The 20381-nt window shown below is 33.8% G+C and overlaps 2 protein-coding genes across 2 annotated transcripts; both read left to right on the top strand.

Annotated features, from left to right (window-relative positions):
- The first annotated feature begins 3778 nt into the window (after positions 1 to 3778).
- On the top strand, positions 3779 to 7482 carry LOC110279716 (uncharacterized). The gene is made up of 3 exons (XM_021139618.2): positions 3779 to 3895; positions 6521 to 6838; positions 6931 to 7482. The coding sequence occupies exons 2-3, from the start codon at positions 6527 to 6529 to the stop codon at positions 7480 to 7482; spliced, it is 864 nt and encodes a 287-aa protein (XP_020995277.2). The 5' UTR covers positions 3779 to 3895; positions 6521 to 6526.
- Positions 7483 to 13152: 5670 nt separating this feature from the next.
- Positions 13153 to 20250, top strand: LOC107485532 (calcium-dependent lipid-binding protein-like). Its single transcript, XM_016106065.3, has 12 exons — positions 13153 to 13262; positions 13410 to 13542; positions 14375 to 14476; positions 14578 to 14628; positions 15074 to 15194; positions 15474 to 15592; positions 15671 to 15769; positions 17506 to 17586; positions 17674 to 17759; positions 17878 to 18103; positions 18930 to 19091; positions 19533 to 20250. The coding sequence occupies exons 2-12, from the start codon at positions 13438 to 13440 to the stop codon at positions 19989 to 19991; spliced, it is 1611 nt and encodes a 536-aa protein (XP_015961551.1). The 5' UTR covers positions 13153 to 13262; positions 13410 to 13437; the 3' UTR covers positions 19992 to 20250.
- The last annotated feature ends 131 nt before the right edge of the window (positions 20251 to 20381 follow it).

Below are 20381 nucleotides of genomic sequence, written 5' to 3' on the forward strand. Positions count from 1 at the left end.
ATTTAGTTATCTTACCGTCGGTAATGATCGCGCAAATATTTCTTTTTTCTCTTCAATTATTACCATCAGAAAACTGAATCCGATGGTAATTTTTTTACTCGATGAATTTATTGTCAATTCCGCCGCTAACCTCCGACACTAAATCCATTGGTAAATTCGACAATATTCAGCATCTTTCTTGTAGTGTACATGGCCCTAGTAGCTTATCTATGCCAATGGGGCAGCCATCATGCCTGTGCGAGTGAATTACACTTGTTATAGGTGCAGCTTGACGCTTGGATTCTTTGTGTTCTTTGAGCTTGTGCCAGGCACTGCAAATGACATCACGCAATATAACAGCATCCCCTGCAGAAGCCACGAAATCTTGAGCGACGTAAAATGAGAACACAATTTCCTAAAAATGATAATGCTGTCGTCAAAACGGTTCATGTCATGGCTACTCTTGATGTGTGTGTGTGTGTTTGCGATTGACATTCTTATTCCACTGAGATATAATGTACTATGAGGACACCGTTATTACACAAAAATGCAAAAGAACAACAAGAATGTGACAACGTAGAATACTATCCGATTGGAACAAATAGCAATCACATCGAACTTCTGATGAGTGTGAGCTATAGACAACTTGGTATCAACTATCCACTGACATGTTAGACACCATCTTTTGTTGATCAACTTCACACACTGTACTTGTGCCATGATGGTTGATTAAGGAGAGAATGCAATCCGCCTTCTTTATAAATTGATCATGAACGTTCTAAAACATAGAGTTAGTGTATTCTCTCTGAAATTGCTTCTCTATTGAGAGTTGGAAGCACAAGGGATAATCGCTCTTAAATCAGCAGCGTCACACTCAAGCTCCTTTTGCTCATTGTCTATAAGATAGTTTTAGTATAGTAAACAAACTAGAATAGGGAGCTCTTACTGTTTAAATATTGATAAAAAATCGCATTTATGCTCTCACTACGCTGTGTGCTCCTCATGCCATTCCAAAATTCATCCTTGAAAAATATTGGCGTCCACATGTGTCGGTCGACAAACATATCTGCTAATGAATAAAGAAAACAAAAATACAATAGTGCATGTTAACCCTTAAGTGCAACATACATGTCTACTAGAAAGTAATATCCATAACCATGTTAGACACACGCTGCTGTATAGCCACATAGAATTGTGGAGGTTATACTCTTGAATAAAATTCTACCAATCTCTCTCAAATGAATCTTTAGATCTGGATTCCCACAAAATCCTCTTCATGCACGTGCTGAGCTCATCAAAATGACGAAAACCTAACAACTCATGTGATATCTTCTTTAGAATATGGCATATGCACCATCTATAGCATGTGTTTGGCAAGGTGACCTCTAATGCAGAATGCATTTAAAGGCATTGGTTTGTTATGACACAAGCAGAAGACTTTCCCATGCACTTTATCCAAGTCCGAAAAGTCATTGAAATGTACTAGTCTCCTCATTCCGCAATAATCCACATTCAAGAAGCGTAAATATCACATGGTGGTTGACGCCCACGAAAGAACCAAAATGACATGTCGTACCTTAATAACGGAAAGATAAAAACATGTAAGTGTAAAATCCAATGTCTTAGTTGAAAAATCTAATTAAATCGAAAAAAAACTTGGTACCTATTAGTCTTGTAAATAGTGTCAAATGTTACGACATCACCGAAATATTTCCATGCAGCTTTACACCGAGCATCGACCCAAAATACATTTCTGAGTATGTGGTTTTCGTCTACATCTATCTCAAAGAAAAAGTTTGGGTTTAGCCCCTTCATTCGTGAGAAGTACTTAAGCAATTCCGTTGAATCTGTCTCATCCCCAACGACGCGTAAGTTACGATTGATGTAATTTTTAACATCCTTCTCTGTAAAAGTAAGGTTGGCAAGGTGACTCACGGCATTGGCTAGTGCCAGGTGTTTCTTGCTCGGTCTACGTCCAGCTTGGTTGTTTTGTTGTATCAGGCCATTCACATGCATACTTAGCTGTCGGTTTGCTGGAAACATGCTTAGATAGCTTTGGATGAAGCGAATGTGTATGGGATAATTCTAAACGAAAAATTCTCTATTGCCTAATCATCTTGTCTAATGCTACAAAACACAAACTTTGCAGTTTGTAGAAGATACTATTTTTCTTCTCTTAGATGCTTTTACATGGGATGTGCAGTAGCCATATTTGTTATAATGCAAAGTTTGATTAACAAGCACCTTTTGACCATTTTTTGTCTCTCAGATAGTTGTTCCTTTTTTAACAACAAAACCAGTCCTTGCTTCATATCAGTATAATATATGTGCGCATCTTCTAATGTGTCGAAGCACATCCCCTCCTCAAGCTCTATCTCCTTGATACCAATGATTTGATTTGCGACCTGAAAAAAAACTAAACAATAACAATCAAAACTCAACCTGATAGTTATTTATACAATAAGGGTAGTTTTAATGTCGAATATAATAACTAAAATAGCTTACTGTAATTCTGGATACTAATTTCATGTAATTATGGATATTATGTATCTTTAACTTTGGATGTAATGTGTAAGAAATTATGGATGACATAAGCATGAACTTACGAATGTTATACATATAAATAAATGTTATAATCTATGAAAACTTAAAAACTTTGCCCATGCCACTTGTATCATTTAATAACATTTCTTGTAAATAAAAAATTGCGAAAAAATTTATAGTACATTTGTTTTTACAATACATTTGTTTTTACAGTATAATTGTAATTACATATAAACACACATAAAAAGATAAATTATCTTAATACCAATATATCATACTTCATTAGAGTTAGTGTAATTTTTTATCCTTTTAAAAATTAGTTGCCTGTAAACAATTTTATCGGATAAGTCTATTTGTTATTTAAATCTTTTAACTCTTTTTGACATATAAATCGTGTTAAAGATCGAATTCAAATATCATAATACCAGAAAAGAGAATTACAATTGGTTGTAAATTTCTTTGACCCACCGCACCCGAAATTAGACTCATAGAGCTTCAATTACGAGACCAAGTAGGATGTCTACATTTGTCCACAAATGTAACACCCTCCAATCCAAAATTCATTTCTCTGCCTCTCCAAGAATTGATGCATCAAGCTTCTTGATTGTGCTTCCAATTGCTTTAGCCGCAATAGTAACTCCGTCTTCTCCAAGTAAATATCTTAGGTAGCGTTTGTTTTTGGAGACAGTACACAAAGACATGGACAATAAATGTTTAAAACGTGTTTGGTAGCAGAGACATGGACAGTGGACATATTGTCTCTGGAACAGTTTTTTTAATTTTAGTGTCCACTCTTTTATGGAGGACAATGATGGACACGGAAATTAACAAAGTGGACACAGATTTTTTAATGAAAATTCTTTCCCATTTTATCCCTATATATTATTATTATTCCATTGTTACCCTTTTTTAAATCATATCATAAGCCCTAATTTTGTGTTGTGCAGCAGCCTTCTCCTCCTATCTTCCCCATGTTCTCTGTTTCGTCTCTTCTTCTTCCTTCTCTTTTTCAGATTCTTTTTTTCGTTTCACTTCCCAGGTCTACCTCTCTGTCTCTTCTCTTTCTCTTTGCTCTCTGTCCCTTTCTTTTTCTTCTTATTTCTCTTCTTTCTCTCTGTCTCTTCTCTTTCTCTTTGCTCTCTGTCCCATTCTTCTTCTTCTTATTTCTCTTCTTTCTCTGGTGTTCTATTGTTTAGTACTTTATCTTATTCTTCTTTCTTTTTTTTTTGTTTCTTTTTCTTCTTCTTTACTGCTTCTCCTCTTCATTTTTTTGCTCAACTAATTTAACTACAACATTTCAGAAGCAGAATATTTATTAGAGCTTGTCACAACTTTTGGAATTCACGTGTTCTTCTCTTTCTCAGTCACGCAGGTATATAACTCTGCCTTTCCTCTTTGCTTCTTAATTTCGTTTGTATTGTTTTACTTTAACTTATTGGGTTCTTCTGGCTTCTTTTATTTTTATTTATTTATATTGTTTGTGATTTGAAAATGTAAAAATTGAATATGGACATGAGAAATGGTATTTTTGGTGTCAAAATTTTTAATTTATGCAGTCCTGCTATGAATGAATGATTGAACATATTTTGTTTAGAATGGAATAAGGAATGAAAAAAATTATATTGAACTCTTCTTATTGATTTGAATGCAAAAATAAAATAATTAGTTGGTGATGTTGTTATTTTTATTCTTATTGATTATTTATAGTATTTATGTTATTTTATAATAAATTATGATTTAAATTTTTTATCTGTTGTTAGGGAAGAATGGAATCATTGGACTACTCTGAACAATTTAGGCGATTTCTTTTTTTTTTATTATTTTATGATTGAGATTGAACTTGAGACAGCCACAATATTAATTTTGATGTTTGCATTTTTTTGTTTGAGAAATAAGAAAATGAGACATTTGTTGATTAGGAATAGAGAAATTAATACTAATCCCTTAAGACGGAATGTGTTAAGCCGCATAATAGGAGGAGGCGATAGGAAGATTAGGAAGATTATGTGAGTTACTTAAAGTTCAGGGTGGATTAAGCGATGAATGTCATGTAAATATACTAGAGCAAGTGATTATATTTTTAATAATTTTAGCTCATCATAAAAAGAATCGCACACTCCAAGTTAGATTTTATAGGTCAGGAGAAACAATAAGTAAGTATTTTAATAAAGTTTTGTCGTCGGTCATACGTGTCCAAAGCCTGTTGTTTGCAAAGCCTGTTCCTGTTCCAGATGACTGCATAGATCCCCGATGGAAATGGTTCAAGGTACGTCTAATGAAGAAACGCGGTTGTGGTTTTGTATTATATATGGTTTGGTATAGAGATAGTTTTGAACCTTCAATTTCTTTGCTTTAGAACTGTCTAGGAGCATTAGATGGAACATATATAGATGTGACTGTCCCTGAAGAAGATAAATCAAGATACAGAACAAGAAAGGGTAAAATATCAACCAACGTCCTAGGCGTATGCAATCGAGATATGAATTTTGTGTACGTACTTAGTGGATGGGAAGGATCCGCATCGGATTCAAGAGTCCTTAGAGATGCAATTTCACGTCGTAATAACCTCAAGATACCAATTGGTATGTAATAGTTAAATTTTAGGTAACAAAAACACTTCAAAATTTTTAATTCATAAAATTTTCTTAATCCTCATAACGTGTCTCTTTTAATTTATAGGGAATTATTATTTAGTGGATGCTGGTTATACTAATTGAAAGGGGTTTCTAGCACCATATAGGCAAACTCGATACCACGTACAAGAATGGGCCTATGGTAGAAATGCGCCTAGAAACTTTCGAGAATATTTTAACAAGAAGCACTCTTCAGCTAGGAACATTATTGAACGTTGTTTTGGTTTATTGAAGAAGAGATGGGCAATTTTGAGGAGTCCTTGTTTCTACCAAATCAAGACACAAAATAAAATAATTATTGCTTGTTGTTTATTACAAAATTTTATTCGGCTTAATATGGACTCCAATCCTGAGGAGGACATATCACTTGAGAATGAGCAAGTGCTTATTGGAGAGGAGCATGGTGATAACCAAGATGGCGATGATGAAATGATTGACAGTGTAGAGGGTAGCAATGAATGGACTGTTTGGCGAGACAACTTAGCACATGAAATGTACAATGAGTGGATGCATAGCCGAATTAATTAATTGTCATATGATTGGCTTATTTGATTGAAAATGTATATTATTGATTCATTTTGATTCATTCTCTCTAATCTTAATATTCTCTGAAATCTTTATATTCCTGTATTTGTTACTTGTACAATCGTCTTCTCTTCCTTTTCCATATTTTTCTTCAACATAGTGTCAAAGTGGTAACATCAACTAAGACCTAATCATATAATTATTTTTCTGAGTTCCTAAAAGATGGATCATCTTTCTTTTGTAGCCTCCTGTTTTCACATTTCTGTGATTTCTGTTTATATCTACGTCTTGCATTTTTCTGCTTGCAATCATATTTAACTCTTTTCCAGCCCAATTTCCCTTTTAGATTGATTGAAAGATTGGTTAGCTTTGTTTCATGATATTTATTATACCTGGTGGGTTTTCTTATCCTTTTTAATTCCCCATCTAATGAATTTAAAAAAAAAAAAAACAGTTTCCAACTAACTTGCCATTCCTCTGATTTCTTATCAAAATTTTTAGCTTGGTTGGAAGTTGGAACTCATGCTTAGCTCACTTAATCTCTTGTTGTCACTTTCTTTCAAAACAAGCATTGATTACCTAGATTTTGAAAAAAAAATTGATGGAAAGGCAACCTGAACTATACATACCAATGTTCAAGCTGCTAGTTGCCATGTCTTAGGACACCTTCACCAAAGACTGTTCTTCTAGCCAAGCTAACTGCCTTTGGCTTGTTTTTGATAGTTTGAATTATTATGTGTATTTTATTTAAATATATTATATTGATATATTATAAAGATAATGTCATGATATGTTTATGATGTTCAATTGAATTCTGATTTAGTTAATCTAGATTGTAGAGACAAATGGACAGACATGTTTGGACTGATGAGGAGACAGAGGTATTTGTTAGTTTTATGGAGGAGCTTGTTATTGAAGGAAGAATAGCTGATGCAGGTCAATTTAGGCCTGGATCTTTTGAGAAACTTGCTGCAAAACTGAATGAGAGGTTTCCAAGTGGTGGTTTTCAAATAACGCATTGCAAAAACAAGGTTAAGAGGTTGAAAGAGAAATATCAATTTGCTGCTGACATGGCAGGCTGTAGCGGTTTTGGATGGGATGATGTGAAGCAATGCATGGTTGTGGACAACAAAGAGATCCTCGCTGCTTATATGAAGGTTGGTTTACAAGTTTGATTTTGTTGAATTAATTTTATTCTACTTGATAGTCTGTCCTTCTTTGTTGATCTTTTATTTTTTATTTTTTCTAGAAACAAGGAGTAAGGTTGTATACTCCAGGAAAGCCTTTTCCCCTTTATACGCGCTTGGAAAAAATATTTTGTAAGGAAAGAGCAAATGGGGATGCTGCTGTATGCGGCAATGACGCTGAAGAAGAAGTGCAAATAAATGGGTATGAAGAAATGGACGAAGACGATACGGATTTCTTTAACTCAAATCATGATTGTAGTGAATCTCTACTCCAACAATCAAATTCTGTGGCTTCATCTTCTGGGAAGAAACAAGGAAAGAAGCCTTCCTCATTTAAAGCGGCAAAGGATACCAAGATGATGAAGGAGTTAACTGACACGCTGAAATATGTATTCGATCAACAGGGAAAGCGTTTGGATGCTTTTGCCCAAGCTATGGTAAACACTCGTGAGGAAAAAAAGACTGGTGATATACTCAGCGAACTTGGATTCACTGATGATGAAGTTATTTCTATTGCACTCAAGTTCTCCACAAATCCTCAACTGGAAAAAATGTTTTGGTCATTGGGAAATAGTCAGAAAATCGGATTTATTAGAGCTATATTGCATACTTAGAATTAGAGTTAATATCTTTTGAGTTATCATTTCATTTTGTGCAGACTTAGGTTCAAACAAGCATAATTTTACATGCAAGATTTTTTTGATGTTAGTGCATAGTTAGTTTTATGTATTGGTTTTAATTATGTTACTGCAGAAACTTGTTCAAAATGGATGCTTAATTGTTTAATTTTTTGGTTAGAAATTGTTTAATTGTTTAAGATTTTGGTTAGAAATTAATATCTTGTATATGGTTTAAAAATAATGTTTTTTTCATAAGGTTACGTCCAGTCTTCGATGTTAGTTTTTCCGGTGTTCATTGTTAATAAGGTTGAAGAATAGATAATTTGCAATTAGTAGACCTCATTTCATTGTGTTGCACTAGTTTGGAAAGGTTTGTTATGCAAAAGAACCCAAAATAGTTAAACGGAACGGTTCAAGAACACCTGGGAAACTCATATATTGTATTTCACAAAAATCAACCATGTAGAGATGGAATGAACAAGCATAACTCAAATGGTCCACTTCTGAAAAATAAAGCTCGAAAACTATTATTAAGTGTAACAATAAGTGACACAAGTTATTGAAACTTCAGGCTCAACGATATTCTACATGTAAATGCATATGTCTCATGTCCTAAACACGTATGCATATTCTCTCTTCTCTCATGGAAATTTGAAATAGAATAAAATGATGACTGTGAATAATATTTTAAAAAAATAAAATATTTAGCAGTTGCAGTTTGATCATTTTGTACTTCATCAACCATCAGCCATTCCCACCTCTGAAAACCAAACTCAGTCCTTCCTGTAACGGAGAACACACAGTTAGTCAAATTTACATGCTTCAATTACATTTTATGCTACATCAAAACTACAATGCAAAAGCATCTCAATTGAATTAAACAATCGCTTTCCTCTGTTACCAAAAAGAAAAGTCTACCCAAGCTAGAAACACAAGTGGGGTGTTCACGGAGAGAAGTCCTAGCCTCCTACGTCAGTTTGTGGTCAAAACTCCCCATTCATACCCCAATCCAGAGGATCTAAATGTGCTTGGCTGTGGCAGATAGTAATAGCTCTTCAAAACAGAGCTTGCCTCTAAAGTGAGTAAGAGCCTATCCAGCTTTTGCTTAATCTAAGTGCACAGCAATATTTATTTACAAATGAATTCACCCTAGTTGGTTCACTTTACAAATGAATTCACTCTTATGGTCCATACCTTCATGCTACTGCTTTTCTTTTCTTTTCCCTTAGCTCATTTTCTTCTAGGAATTTTCTTTCTTCACCTTAAGCTATCGGCACCATCACCTTGGTAGAATTCTGGCAGGAAGATCAACCAGTGTTAGATTAACAACTACCAAAATTACCAAATTAAATAGATGACACGAATCTTTCAAACTGAGATGTATAGGAACAGAATGGACAATAATATAAGGCCACTTGAAACGGAGTTCCCTCCGGCCCTTCGCGATATATAACACGGAACCCTTCATTATCCTATTTTATCTGTTTAAAGAAGTAACATTACAACAATGCAAATTACTGATTTCAAGTTCTATATCTAAAAGGATGGACAATAAAAATATAGCATAGTTGTAGTGTAGATAGCATACTTTCCAATCAGTGTATGATGGTGTACTTGTACTAGACCCTTTACTATATTCAGAAACACTCCTCAACTATAGTACTAATAAACATTCAATCATTACAAAGCAAATATGGCTAAGGAATGCTGTTATTAGTACCTTGTTGTTTTGAAGAATGCAAGAGTTGAGTCTGAACAAGGTTTTTGAGCATGTGATAATTTGTCATATGAGGTGAGGCAAGAGTGTTGTCCAGCCTCTCCCTATACAGCTCCACAATCTCTCTTTTCTTCTCCATCTTCTTTGCATCTCCAAAGAAAAAAAAACACAAGAAAGTCCCTTTTACTAAAAAAAAACACAATCTTCATGATAAGCTCAATTCATATAGTCAAGTACTAATAATAGTATTCAGGTAATAAATTTTGATCAAAATTTAATATTGCACTTACATGAAACTTTGCTCAGTTTGGCTTTGAATGACAGTAAAAGATTGGAATTTGCAGAGGCTAAATCAATGAAAGAATTATTGAGTTGGTAATATGATAATTAGAAGAATATATAGAGGATATTTTCCTTAAAGTGGGGGACCACAAGCTAACAAGAACTGCACAAAATAGTAGAATTCCGTAACTCCTAACCAACTCTAACTATTATGAATACTGCTAAGCATTAGCTCCTTAATTACCTACTTTTAAGGGTTGAACTAATGATGTATATTTACATGAGTTTGATTTTGATTAAACAATCGACCCTGTCTTTATTCTTTCTTCAGCAAAGACAATATAGGAAACATTACCCAAATTCATTCATGATGAAGCTCCTCCACATACACATACATAGCCATTCTAGATATAGCTCAAATATAATGACCAGAAACAATAATCAATAACAAAGATGATTCACAACACTGTCTATTTTTCAATAACAAATTTCTTATTGTATAAAATATAGTGTTCCAACATGGAAGTGCTCATAAAACTAATAATGAAATCCATGAGCCAGCACTTTGCCATGAAAGTGCAGTGCTTTTTCAGAGACAGCAAGAGTAATCCAAATCCATTCCGCAGGAACAATTGATTAAGATAAATAAATTGGGAGCGATTACCCTAGATTGCAATTGCTGAAAAAGGGAAATGGCGGTGGGGCAATGGTTGGTCTTGGCAAGAGATCCCAAAATCTTGGGGAATTGAAGGATGGATGGAGGGCGACACATAAAGAGCATGCGAGTGAAGGAATCAACAGCTTCATCAAGCGATTGGGGCTGAGAGTGAGAGTGTAGGGATGAAGTTGAAGGGAAGCAAAGACCGAGAGCGGAATGAGGAACAGAATTTGGGATTTGAAGAAGAGCGTACCTTAACATGATTCGTGAGAATGGGAACAATGACAACATTCTTGCAATCAAGAGAGGTATGGTAAAACGGAATGCGATGTGTTGAAGAGTAGTCCACCAGAGAGAGTGAGAAGAGTTTAGCGAAAGCTTAGGGAGGGCAAGGATTAGAGATACAGGGAAGGAAGGGAGGGATGTCTATTTTAGTCATTTTACTTAATATTTTAGTCTTGTCCATGTATTTTTATGTGTATCCAAACATGATACTAGACATTACATTAGTGTCTTGTCCATCATAACCAAACACAATACATAAACAATAATTTTTAATGTCTCCGCCCTATTGTCTCCGTCTCAGTGTCATGTTCTGTTCTGTCTCTGAAAACAAACGCAGCCTTAATTCTCAATGATGTCCTTTCACATCCAACACAATTGTCCAAATATGAATTGAGAACTTGAAAATCCAACCTTATTATGCCACCAGTGATGAACTCAAAATTGTGATTTTTTTATTGAGCTCGGCACCCTTTGCAATTACTTCAACTACCTCCAATGTTAATGCGGTGAATTAGTGAATTAATGGTTAAAAAAAAAATTAAAATTAATGTCAATAAAGCATATTATTATTATTAGTCTTTTTTGCAATAGTATTATGAAAATCAAATTATAAAAAATATCATTAGTATGTTATATAGTTGCATCCTAATAATTAATAATATTATTATGATTAATATATGAGAGTTGTATAATTTGTGATATGTTATGTGATTCGTAAGTGAGATAAAAATTCAATAAAATAGATTATATAAATGAAGTCAAATATAGAAATAATGGCTGAATTATTTTGATTCTCAAATACTTTTTGAAAGGAAGATGGTGGCAGCACAAGACCATGGTGAAGTGTGAGATTGATCAATCATAGCCATGGTCCCGTATGTGCTAGCCTACTTGGTTGAACTTTTTATTTTTTATATTGATTGATAATGGTGTTTTTTTTAATTATAGATTATTGGGGTGTTATTTTTAAATGTAGTATTAATTAATTTGAGATGTTAAGATTTTTCTTATTCTTTTAACTATAGGTTTTTTATCTCTCAAAATTATAAACTCTAAATAATTTATAAGTGTATATTTCTTAGTCTTTGAATTAAGACTATTTTTTTAGGTGTGAAAGTAAAAGTAGTGATACATCTAAACATTGTAATTTTTAGTGTTTTTTAAAATTGTGAAAGATATACAAATCAAAAAGTATGATTTCTTTACATCAAATTTTTAAAAACTAACTTTTAAAATTGAGTTAGATTTATTTAATTTTAATAGCTTTTCGTTTAAATTTAATATTCTCTTTTTTTTTGACAATTTAATATTCTCTTAACAGAAAAGAAAGAAAGGATGTTTTTACTAGTATTGGAAAAAGCATGAACTAATGTGTGTAGAATCAATTCTCTCAAAAAGTTAGAAATGATTTTTCCAAACAAAAGGTGTATACAGCCAAACATTTGCATATTTCGACAACCACCACTCCACCACGCATGCGTTTTTCCTTCCAAAGACAATTCTTTTTGAGTTTTCTTCCAGGCAGCATATTTTTGCCAAATGTGCATTACTGCATTATATTGTGTGCCCTTTGAAAATTGTTAACTATTTTAAGGATCTAATTTTCATACACGATTAAAAAAAAACACTTTAGACAAACTTAATTATATATTGTTGTATTAATAAAAGTAATTATTTTTTAAATTTATAATTAAAAATATCATTTAAATATATAAATCTAATTAAAAATTATTATATCGAAATTAAACTCTTATTTTAATTCACAAAACTCAAAAATAGGAAATAGAACATATATGATTTTTTTTTGGTGATTTAGAACATATATGATTGTAAGTCAATGAATATATTGATGTATATTTTCTATCGGTAAAAGAATATTTATAATTATATCGTGTTAGTATACTTGAATAGCTCTTTTTGGCAGAAGTAGAATCACCGAATAAAAAATAGAAATATAATTATGAAGTCATAATCATATTTTATCATATTTACAAAAATTTAAAATTTATTTAAACCTATTGAAAATACGAAAATATTTCCAGTAAAATATATCATCAAAACGTTTTGTTTATGAATTCATAGCTAATGTAATAAGAATAAAAGATCGCGTTAAATTTACAACAATACTACATGACTAATAAATATTTATTTTTTATTGATTAATAATAATTTGCATCTATATTTATAAACGTTTTATATAAAAAATATATAATTTACACTTATATTTACTAATTTTACATATATAAATTAATATAATTTATACTCATATTTTTTAAAATTTATACACATAAATTAATAAAATTTATTAGTTAAAAATAATTAAATATTTATGTTGGTTAAATAATGATTAAAAATATTAAAAGTTATTGACCCAAATAGTTTCTCTTAAATTTATATTAATGTACATCAAAAATATAATTTTTAGGATAAATTACACTCATGTTTTTAAAATTCGATGAAACTGTATTTTAATAACCAATAAAAACATTGGAAAATAAGTAATTTTCCATAGAGGATAATTATTTAGCTTGATTTAATACGTTATTGTATTTTCTATGGTTATAACACATAGAAATTAAATTTTAGCAAGGAAGAAGAAAATAAAAAAGTACATATATAATAAGAAAATGGATTCCCACAAGAGGGAAGAGAGAGAAAGAGAGGGTCCCATAACTTGTAACAGAAAATCATAGCTTGTTTCGTTTCAGTTGCACTCTTGCACGGTTAGCTTCGTCCATTCATAAATCATAATAATATCATCACTCCAATTTGAAGGTTACATCTTCGCACGTTCAATTCAACCCTTTCTGATCCCTCTTCTCACATTTAACGGTAAGTTTCCAATTCCTTTGATCAATGTGTTTGTAGTGATTTGCACGTTCATTTCGTTGAATATATGTTTTCTTTATTAATTATTATTTCTATTTTTGGTTTTTATATTTTTTGTTTATTTAATTTTATTCGTTTATGTTGAAGAAGGATTTGGTGTTATTTGGAATCTGGGAAAATGGGTTTGATTTCTGGGATGTTTCTTGGGATGGTATTCGGCATAGCATTGATGGCAGGGTGGCATCGCATGATGAGATACCGAAGCGCCAAAAGGACTGCAAAGGTGTCATGATTTCGTTATTTTAATCTTTTCTTCTTTCTTTTTGGATTTAATAATCTTTAGAACCCAATAATGTTCTTGTGCTGTTTATATTAAAAATTGTTGTTGATCAGTGTTTTAGAGATGGTGTTGAAGCTAGGAAAGTTGATGAATTTGAGATATGTTTAGCTTAGTGAGTTTTGAATATGTAAAAGAAAGAAAAGACTTGGAGATCATTCATAATAAAGGATGTTATATATAATAATGTAGACTATATGTTATGACTTTTGAATTATTGCTTCTGGAAAAATGGAAAATTATATGCAGAAATAATATATGTTATCATTTTTACAGCTCATAGGAAATTGGTTAATAATTTAAAGTTGTTCTTCTTGTTATTAAGCAATCGGAATGATAATGAAGTGTAAGGAGATACTTCACTAATTTATAGATATGGATTCGATTAACCAACCTGGATTGTTCCAGTGGTTAGCTTGCTCGTCACTTAAACAAGTGTTGGGTGTACGAATATCACTTGTATATTCGGCAACTCATTTGGTCATTAACCTGCCTATTTGGGAGCTATTGTGAAACCAAAAAAACAAAGATATGGATTTGATTTCCTCTGATAAATTGAAGGCAGAAAGCTGACAGATTTCAAGCTTAGCAGTTCATTTATCTGATTGTCATAAGACTCTTAATTGTAATTTTACAGCTTTTTTAGGAACTTCAACTTTGCTCGGGGTAATGGAGTATGTCTTGATTTAACTGCAGAATGAAAAAGGGGAGGCTTGGGGACTGAGAATGCTGTGTTTTAATCTGTTGATATCACTTGAAATCATTTATGTTACTGCAGGCAGTTGATGTTAAACTCCTTGGATCCCTAAACAGAGATGATGTGAAGAGACTTTGTGGTGATAACTTTCCTGAATGGATATCTTTTCCTGTATATGAGCAGGTTGGATTCTCATCACTTGTTGAAATTGTGATTACTACATTTATGTTTCTTGTTGCATATGCATTGCTCTGTATGATGCTTCCCTTCATTGATTCTTACAGGTGAAATGGCTAAACAAGCAGTTGTCTAAACTTTGGCCATTTGTCGCAGATGTGAGTATGCTTGCATGCACTTTATTTGTTTCCATCATGATCTGCAATAGTTTGTATATACTTTATTTGTTCATTTTACAGAATACATTTTAATTTTTTAGTTTATAATCAAATATTAAGTTTAATTTATGATATAACATTATATAGCTTCTCACTTGTTTCTTGAGTTTAAATGAGAAAAAGAGCATATTGAATGAATCTTGTCTATGGTGATAGACCAAGACATGGCTTTGGTTTGTCCGTAATCTTGATTTAACTCTTAAAATCTTTTGATATTACGATTTTGAATGAAGCAATAAATTGTACCAAATTTCTACCAGGTCGGACAATTTTATAATTTAGATTTTATTACGATTTCATAATTTATTCGTTCAATTTATATAAAATCTTGATTTTCTCCCCCTTGCTGATAGTTGTGCTTGATTTGAATTATATTTTCGTTTAGGCAGCATCAATGGTCATAAGAGAATCTGTTGAACCAATATTGGAACAGTATAGACCGCCGGGTATTAGTTCATTGAAGTTCAGTAAATTGTCCCTTGGAAGTGTCGCTCCAAAGATTGAAGGTATCTACTAACAAAATTTTGAAACCTTTTGAAGCAGGTTATGTAAGATTTTTTATGTCTCTCTTTGTTATTTAATGAGATTTCATTTCTTTTTTATCCGTTATCCAACCAATTTAATCTGCCATCACTTGGCAACATCCATTAAAATCTAAAACCGTGCAAAAATTAGGAGATTCAATTTATATGCAATCCTTGTGTTATCTACCTTTGTTAATTTCCCTGTTGGGTCAATTTTGTATATCAAGAATTAATGCATGAATAGTTTCTTGATCCATGCAGGTATTCGTGTTCAGCGTCTCAAGAAAGGCCAAATAACAATGGACATCGATTTCCGTTGGGGTGGTGATCCCAATATTGTTTTGGCTGTTGATGCAACAATTGCGTCCATCCCTATTCAGGTTAAACTTAGCAGTATTTTATATTGAATTTCTTCTTGATTTATGAAATATTCAGAATACTGAGTTTTATTGCTTCAGTTGAAGGATCTCCAAGTTTTCACCGTTATCCGGGTCATATTCCAACTTTGTGAAGACATGCCATGCATTTCTGCTGTTGTTGTTGCTCTACTTGCTGAGGTAAAAAGCCAAACAAATCTTGATAATTGATCACCTAGTGGGAAAAAAACCTAGATGTTTGTGGTTTAGTAGTTTGACTAATTTATCATAGTGCGATCAAGGTAATCAAACTTAAAAATCCAGTTAAATTTCATAAGTTACTTGGATTGTAAAACTTGACTCATAGGGGTCTGATGCCTTTTTCTTTTTCTAGTTACTGACTCACAATATATAACACAGACCCGATGAATTCTATATAACCACTTCTAAGTGGCTAAGATTCGAATCCATGCACTCTTCAGCAAGGCATACATAGATACCAGTAGAATAAGCTTAGCAGTGCACTACTGCTGCGTTTGGTTTGTGTATCTCGAGACATAGACACTAAAATATAGACAAAATAGGATAGAATTTTTAATTTGTATTTTTTTTTTTATCGATTGCAACGGGTAAGACTCAGACTCAAATCGAAACCTTTAGGCGGAGAAGGAAAGACCATACCATTTGAATTATAGTTGGTTAGCTTTCTGACTAAGTTAACTTGGGATGCTGTAACAAACAGAGGCCCTTTCTTTGTCTCTGAGCCTAATCCTCCGTTGACAATCTCCTGCTTCCACTGCTTCTTGGACCAATTGTTCCACTGCTGCCTCCCAGTCCACTGGTTTCCGAATTTGAGCCAGAATTTGAGCTTGTGATGGATCGGGTCCCTTGGGTGTTGGTTCCTCCTCCGGGTCGGGTTTCCCCTCCTTGGAATATCCCTGCCTGGCGCCAGGCGTCGTTGCGGTGCTCTATGGCCACCGCGCGATCCATCAGTTCTTGGAGGCTCTCAAAGTCAGAAACAGCCATCTCCGCCCGAATCTCCTTCTTCAGCCCACTCAAGAAGATACACATTAGCGTCTCATGCCCAAGATTCTTCTGCGTCCACACCTCTAGTTCGAACTCGCGCCGATACTCCGCCACCGTGTTTGTCTGTTTCAATTCCAGAAGCGGTCCCATTGGATTCGCTGCCGCGCCGGGATGAAACCTCTTCAGTAGGTCTTGCTTGAACCTATCCCAGGACAAGAGTGGAGTCTGCTGCTCCCACCACTCTAACCATGTGAGGGCCTCGCCACCGATACCCAGGGTTGCGTAGTTCAGTTTTTCTTCGGATGCGATCTGTTTCAATCGGAAGTAGCTTTCGATTCTCACCAACCATCCACGTACGTCTTCTCCATCAAAATGCGGAAGCTCCACTCTGCGGTTCACCTCTACCCGTGCCGCCCGTGTCTCCGCCGCTCCAGCGTTAGAGTGGTGCCTCTCTCTGCCACTTAGCTCCTCCAGCATCTTCATGATCAACTCCATGTTTCTAGTCTGTTCTTCCATCTGACGCTCCAATCTATCCATTCTAGCTTCCATGGTGGCAATAACAGAAACAGAAAAAGGATATAACAATGAATCCAGTCTAATTCCTCACTCAATTCCCACCTCTTATATTCTCTCTCCAAATCATGTGAGATCACACCTCTGCACCCCTAGGCTCACGCCCCTCATCCTCTGTGCCAGGTGGACAGTTAGTTTGTTACGTGAATATTCCTATTGTTGTTTTTTTCCCCTTTTTACCCTCATCTCTAATTCTTCTGCTATAGTGAAAGAGCAGTGGGGAAATTAGAATTAGAAGCTTCTATGATCTTAGGGTCAGGGTGTGTTACAGTCTTACAGATGCTAATATTGATCTTTTAGCCTTGCAATTTCTGACTTTTCCATTAATGTTTATTCAGCCGAAGCCTAGAATTGATTACATTCTGAAGGCTGTTCGTGGAAGTTTGACAGCACTGCCTGGAGTTTCAGATATGATTGATGTTAGTTCTATCCATTTCATGAAAGTTTCCCTTTTTCCCTTTTGAGTTATATATAATACATTAACCTTTTTACTGAACATTTCACAGGATACTGTGAACTCAATTGTTACTGATATGCTACAATGGCCTCATAGGATTGTTGTTCCACTTGGCGGTGTACCTGTTGATACAAGGTAATATGAACATCATAGAACTTTTTATTCTGTTTGTTGTATTTCTTATTCTTTTTGGGAAATGTGAATCCTCAAGTATGTTATTATCACACTATTGGAGCATCTTTGTTGTTTGCAGTGAACTGGAGCTTAAACCCTGTGGAAGGGTTACAGTAACGGTGGTTCAAGCAAATGATTTAAAGAACATGGAAATGATTGGGAAATCTGATCCTTATGTAGCTCTGCATATTCGACCAATATTTAAGGTTAAAACCAAGGTTGTTGATAACAACCTGAATCCTGTTTGGGATGAGAAATTTGACCTGATTGCAGAAGACCTGGAGACTCAGTCCATCATTTTTGAGGTTTTACGCCATTATACTTTGCCTTCATTTGTGTTAGATGTTTTCCTTCTTGGTCTGTTCAAGTGCTTTGATTTGACTAGCAGTCTACTTTTCAAACACACCATTCATAATATTATCACTTAATTGTGATGAATAGGATTTAGTTTATGCAATGCTTTTTGTTAAAGAGCAGACAATTTTTCCCACAAGTATTGTACAACTATGAATAACCATCAAATATTGAGGACCTAATTGTATATTTTTTGAAATTAGTCAGTGTGTAAAGTAAGCAAATTAGTGGTTAAAATCTCCCTTGGATCATTAAGTAGGGTCCACCAAAAAAAAAGGATCTTAATTCAAGTGTGGTTAAACTTGCTTTCTTACTCTCTCACTTTACACATTATCTAACATTAGAGTATCAAAATCCTCAACTATAATTGTGGTGTGTGGACAACCATAATTTGAATTGTGATTATTTCACAATAAATTATGCAAACTTTGTTCAACATTTAGTTTGTAATAATTATTTATTTTAAGAATTAGTCAAGTGCTCCCCCAAGATAAAAAATATTGAACAAATGCAAGCTGATCTAAATATCTATTGACGGTACTACTTCAAGATTATATGAATGCTATATTTCTCCTACTTATAAAATTTGTTGCTCCAACATTGACACTAGTGTTATTTCTACACACTGGTACATATGAGAATATTTTCTTGCTGAAATAGGCTTATAGCAGCTTTCTTATCCAATAAAGTCTTAAAATAACAGAGTATTCATTTGTATTTACTCGGCTAGACATTTTAATAATTCAATCTTCCATCTTTCTCCCTCTTTGCAAATAGGTTTTCGATGAAGACATTGGGCAAGATAAGCGATTAGGAGTAGCCAAATTTCCACTTAGTGAATTGGAGGAAGAAACTGAAAAGGAGCAGGAGTTGAGGTTGCTAGCGTCACTTGATACGAAGGTTAAAGACAAGAAGGATCGAGGAACCTTGACAGTAAAGGTATAAATTGATCGTATCTTGTTTCTTTTTTGGCATTGTAATCATTGCAAAATCACAAGTGCTATTTGGAAAACTATTAAAAGTTTCTTAAACTGAACAAATTTTAGTTGGTAACTGGTACAAATAATTTGTAATTTCTTCAAAGTAGGAAGAAAAATAAATTTGAGAGAGAGAATGAGTAGGAATAGAACTTTAATTCTTCTCAAAAACAACTTGTTGGACTACTTTTGTTGGTCTAATTGTACACAATTTTGGGGCTGGTTCCTTTCTTTTTGTTACATGTTGTTATTTGGTCATGTTCACTAATTCACTTCACCTAATGGAATAAAGCTTTGTTGCTGTTATTATTTGGTCATGCTATATCTTTGACATATTTTAGCTCCTTGCTCTATTTTGTTCTCTTTACGTGTGGTTAAGTTACAATGACATTGAAATTTTCAGGTCTTTTATCATCATTTTAACAAGGAAGAGCAATTGGCTGCATTAGAAGAAGAGAAAAAGGCAATAGAAGAAATGCAGAAACGTAGAGATGAGGGAGTTGTAGGGACTACAAAGCAGACATTAGATAGAGCAGCATCAGTAGCTGGAACCGGTGTTGGAATGGTTGGTAGTGGCGTCGCCACTGGCGTTGGAGTTGTCGGCAGTGGCGTCAGTGCTGGAGCAGGGCTTGTCGGCATTGGAGGTGGCAGTGGATCCGGACAAGGCAGCGGTGCTAGTCCCGGCAGCAGCGGCTCTGGCATTGCTGGTGGTTTCATTGGCAATGTTGGTAGTGGACTAAGCAAGGCAGGAAAGTTTGTAGGCAGAACATTTGCAGGGCCAAGTGGAAGAAAAAGTGGTTCAACTACGCCTATCAGCAATTATGAGGAGAGTGGGGGTGGTGCAAAGCCTAGGCCTGTGTGATTCTTGCATGGACACTTCATGAGTAATGAAATTCATCTTGGAACTCTAGTAGAGCTTTGACAATAGATAGATTTACTTACATTGCTTGTTCTTTTTCATATATACATATACAATCTGAATGGAAATATATATAGTTTGGTAACAGATAGCAAAAATGTTCATTTAGTCTGTATTTTTTGTATGATCTTTCTCTGTATTTTTTGTTTAGCATGAATTTGTAATAAAATTTAACAATTTGTAAAAAAAATTCCACTTATTTACCGAAATCAAAGTTATTCCAAACGAATCAATTATACAGATTTTTTGTTGTAGAATTTGACATTTTGTTGTCTGACAAAATATTATGGCTATTCAACGTTGTATTGTTGCATATGATCTTTTTAATAACAT

This window comes from Arachis duranensis, chromosome 4, assembly GCF_000817695.3.
Source record: "Arachis duranensis cultivar V14167 chromosome 4, aradu.V14167.gnm2.J7QH, whole genome shotgun sequence".
Classification (NCBI taxonomy): domain Eukaryota; kingdom Viridiplantae; phylum Streptophyta; class Magnoliopsida; order Fabales; family Fabaceae; genus Arachis; species Arachis duranensis.

What these genes read in the sequence shown, in the direction of transcription:
- LOC110279716 (XM_021139618.2), top strand. Translation starts at nt 6,527, where the DNA reads ATGGACAGACATGTTTGGACTGATGAGGAGACAGAGGTATTTGTTAGT. An exon ending in TCCTCGCTGCTTATATGAAG is followed by an intron (nt 6,839 to 6,930) that starts GTTGGTTTACAA and finishes TATTTTTTCTAG; the next exon opens with AAACAAGGAGTAAGGTTGTA.
- LOC107485532 (XM_016106065.3), top strand. Translation starts at nt 13,438, where the DNA reads ATGGGTTTGATTTCTGGGATGTTTCTTGGGATGGTATTCGGCATAGCA. An exon ending in GCGCCAAAAGGACTGCAAAG is followed by an intron (nt 13,543 to 14,374) that starts GTGTCATGATTT and finishes ATGTTACTGCAG; the next exon opens with GCAGTTGATGTTAAACTCCT. An exon ending in GAGGAACCTTGACAGTAAAG is followed by an intron (nt 19,092 to 19,532) that starts GTATAAATTGAT and finishes TGAAATTTTCAG; the next exon opens with GTCTTTTATCATCATTTTAA.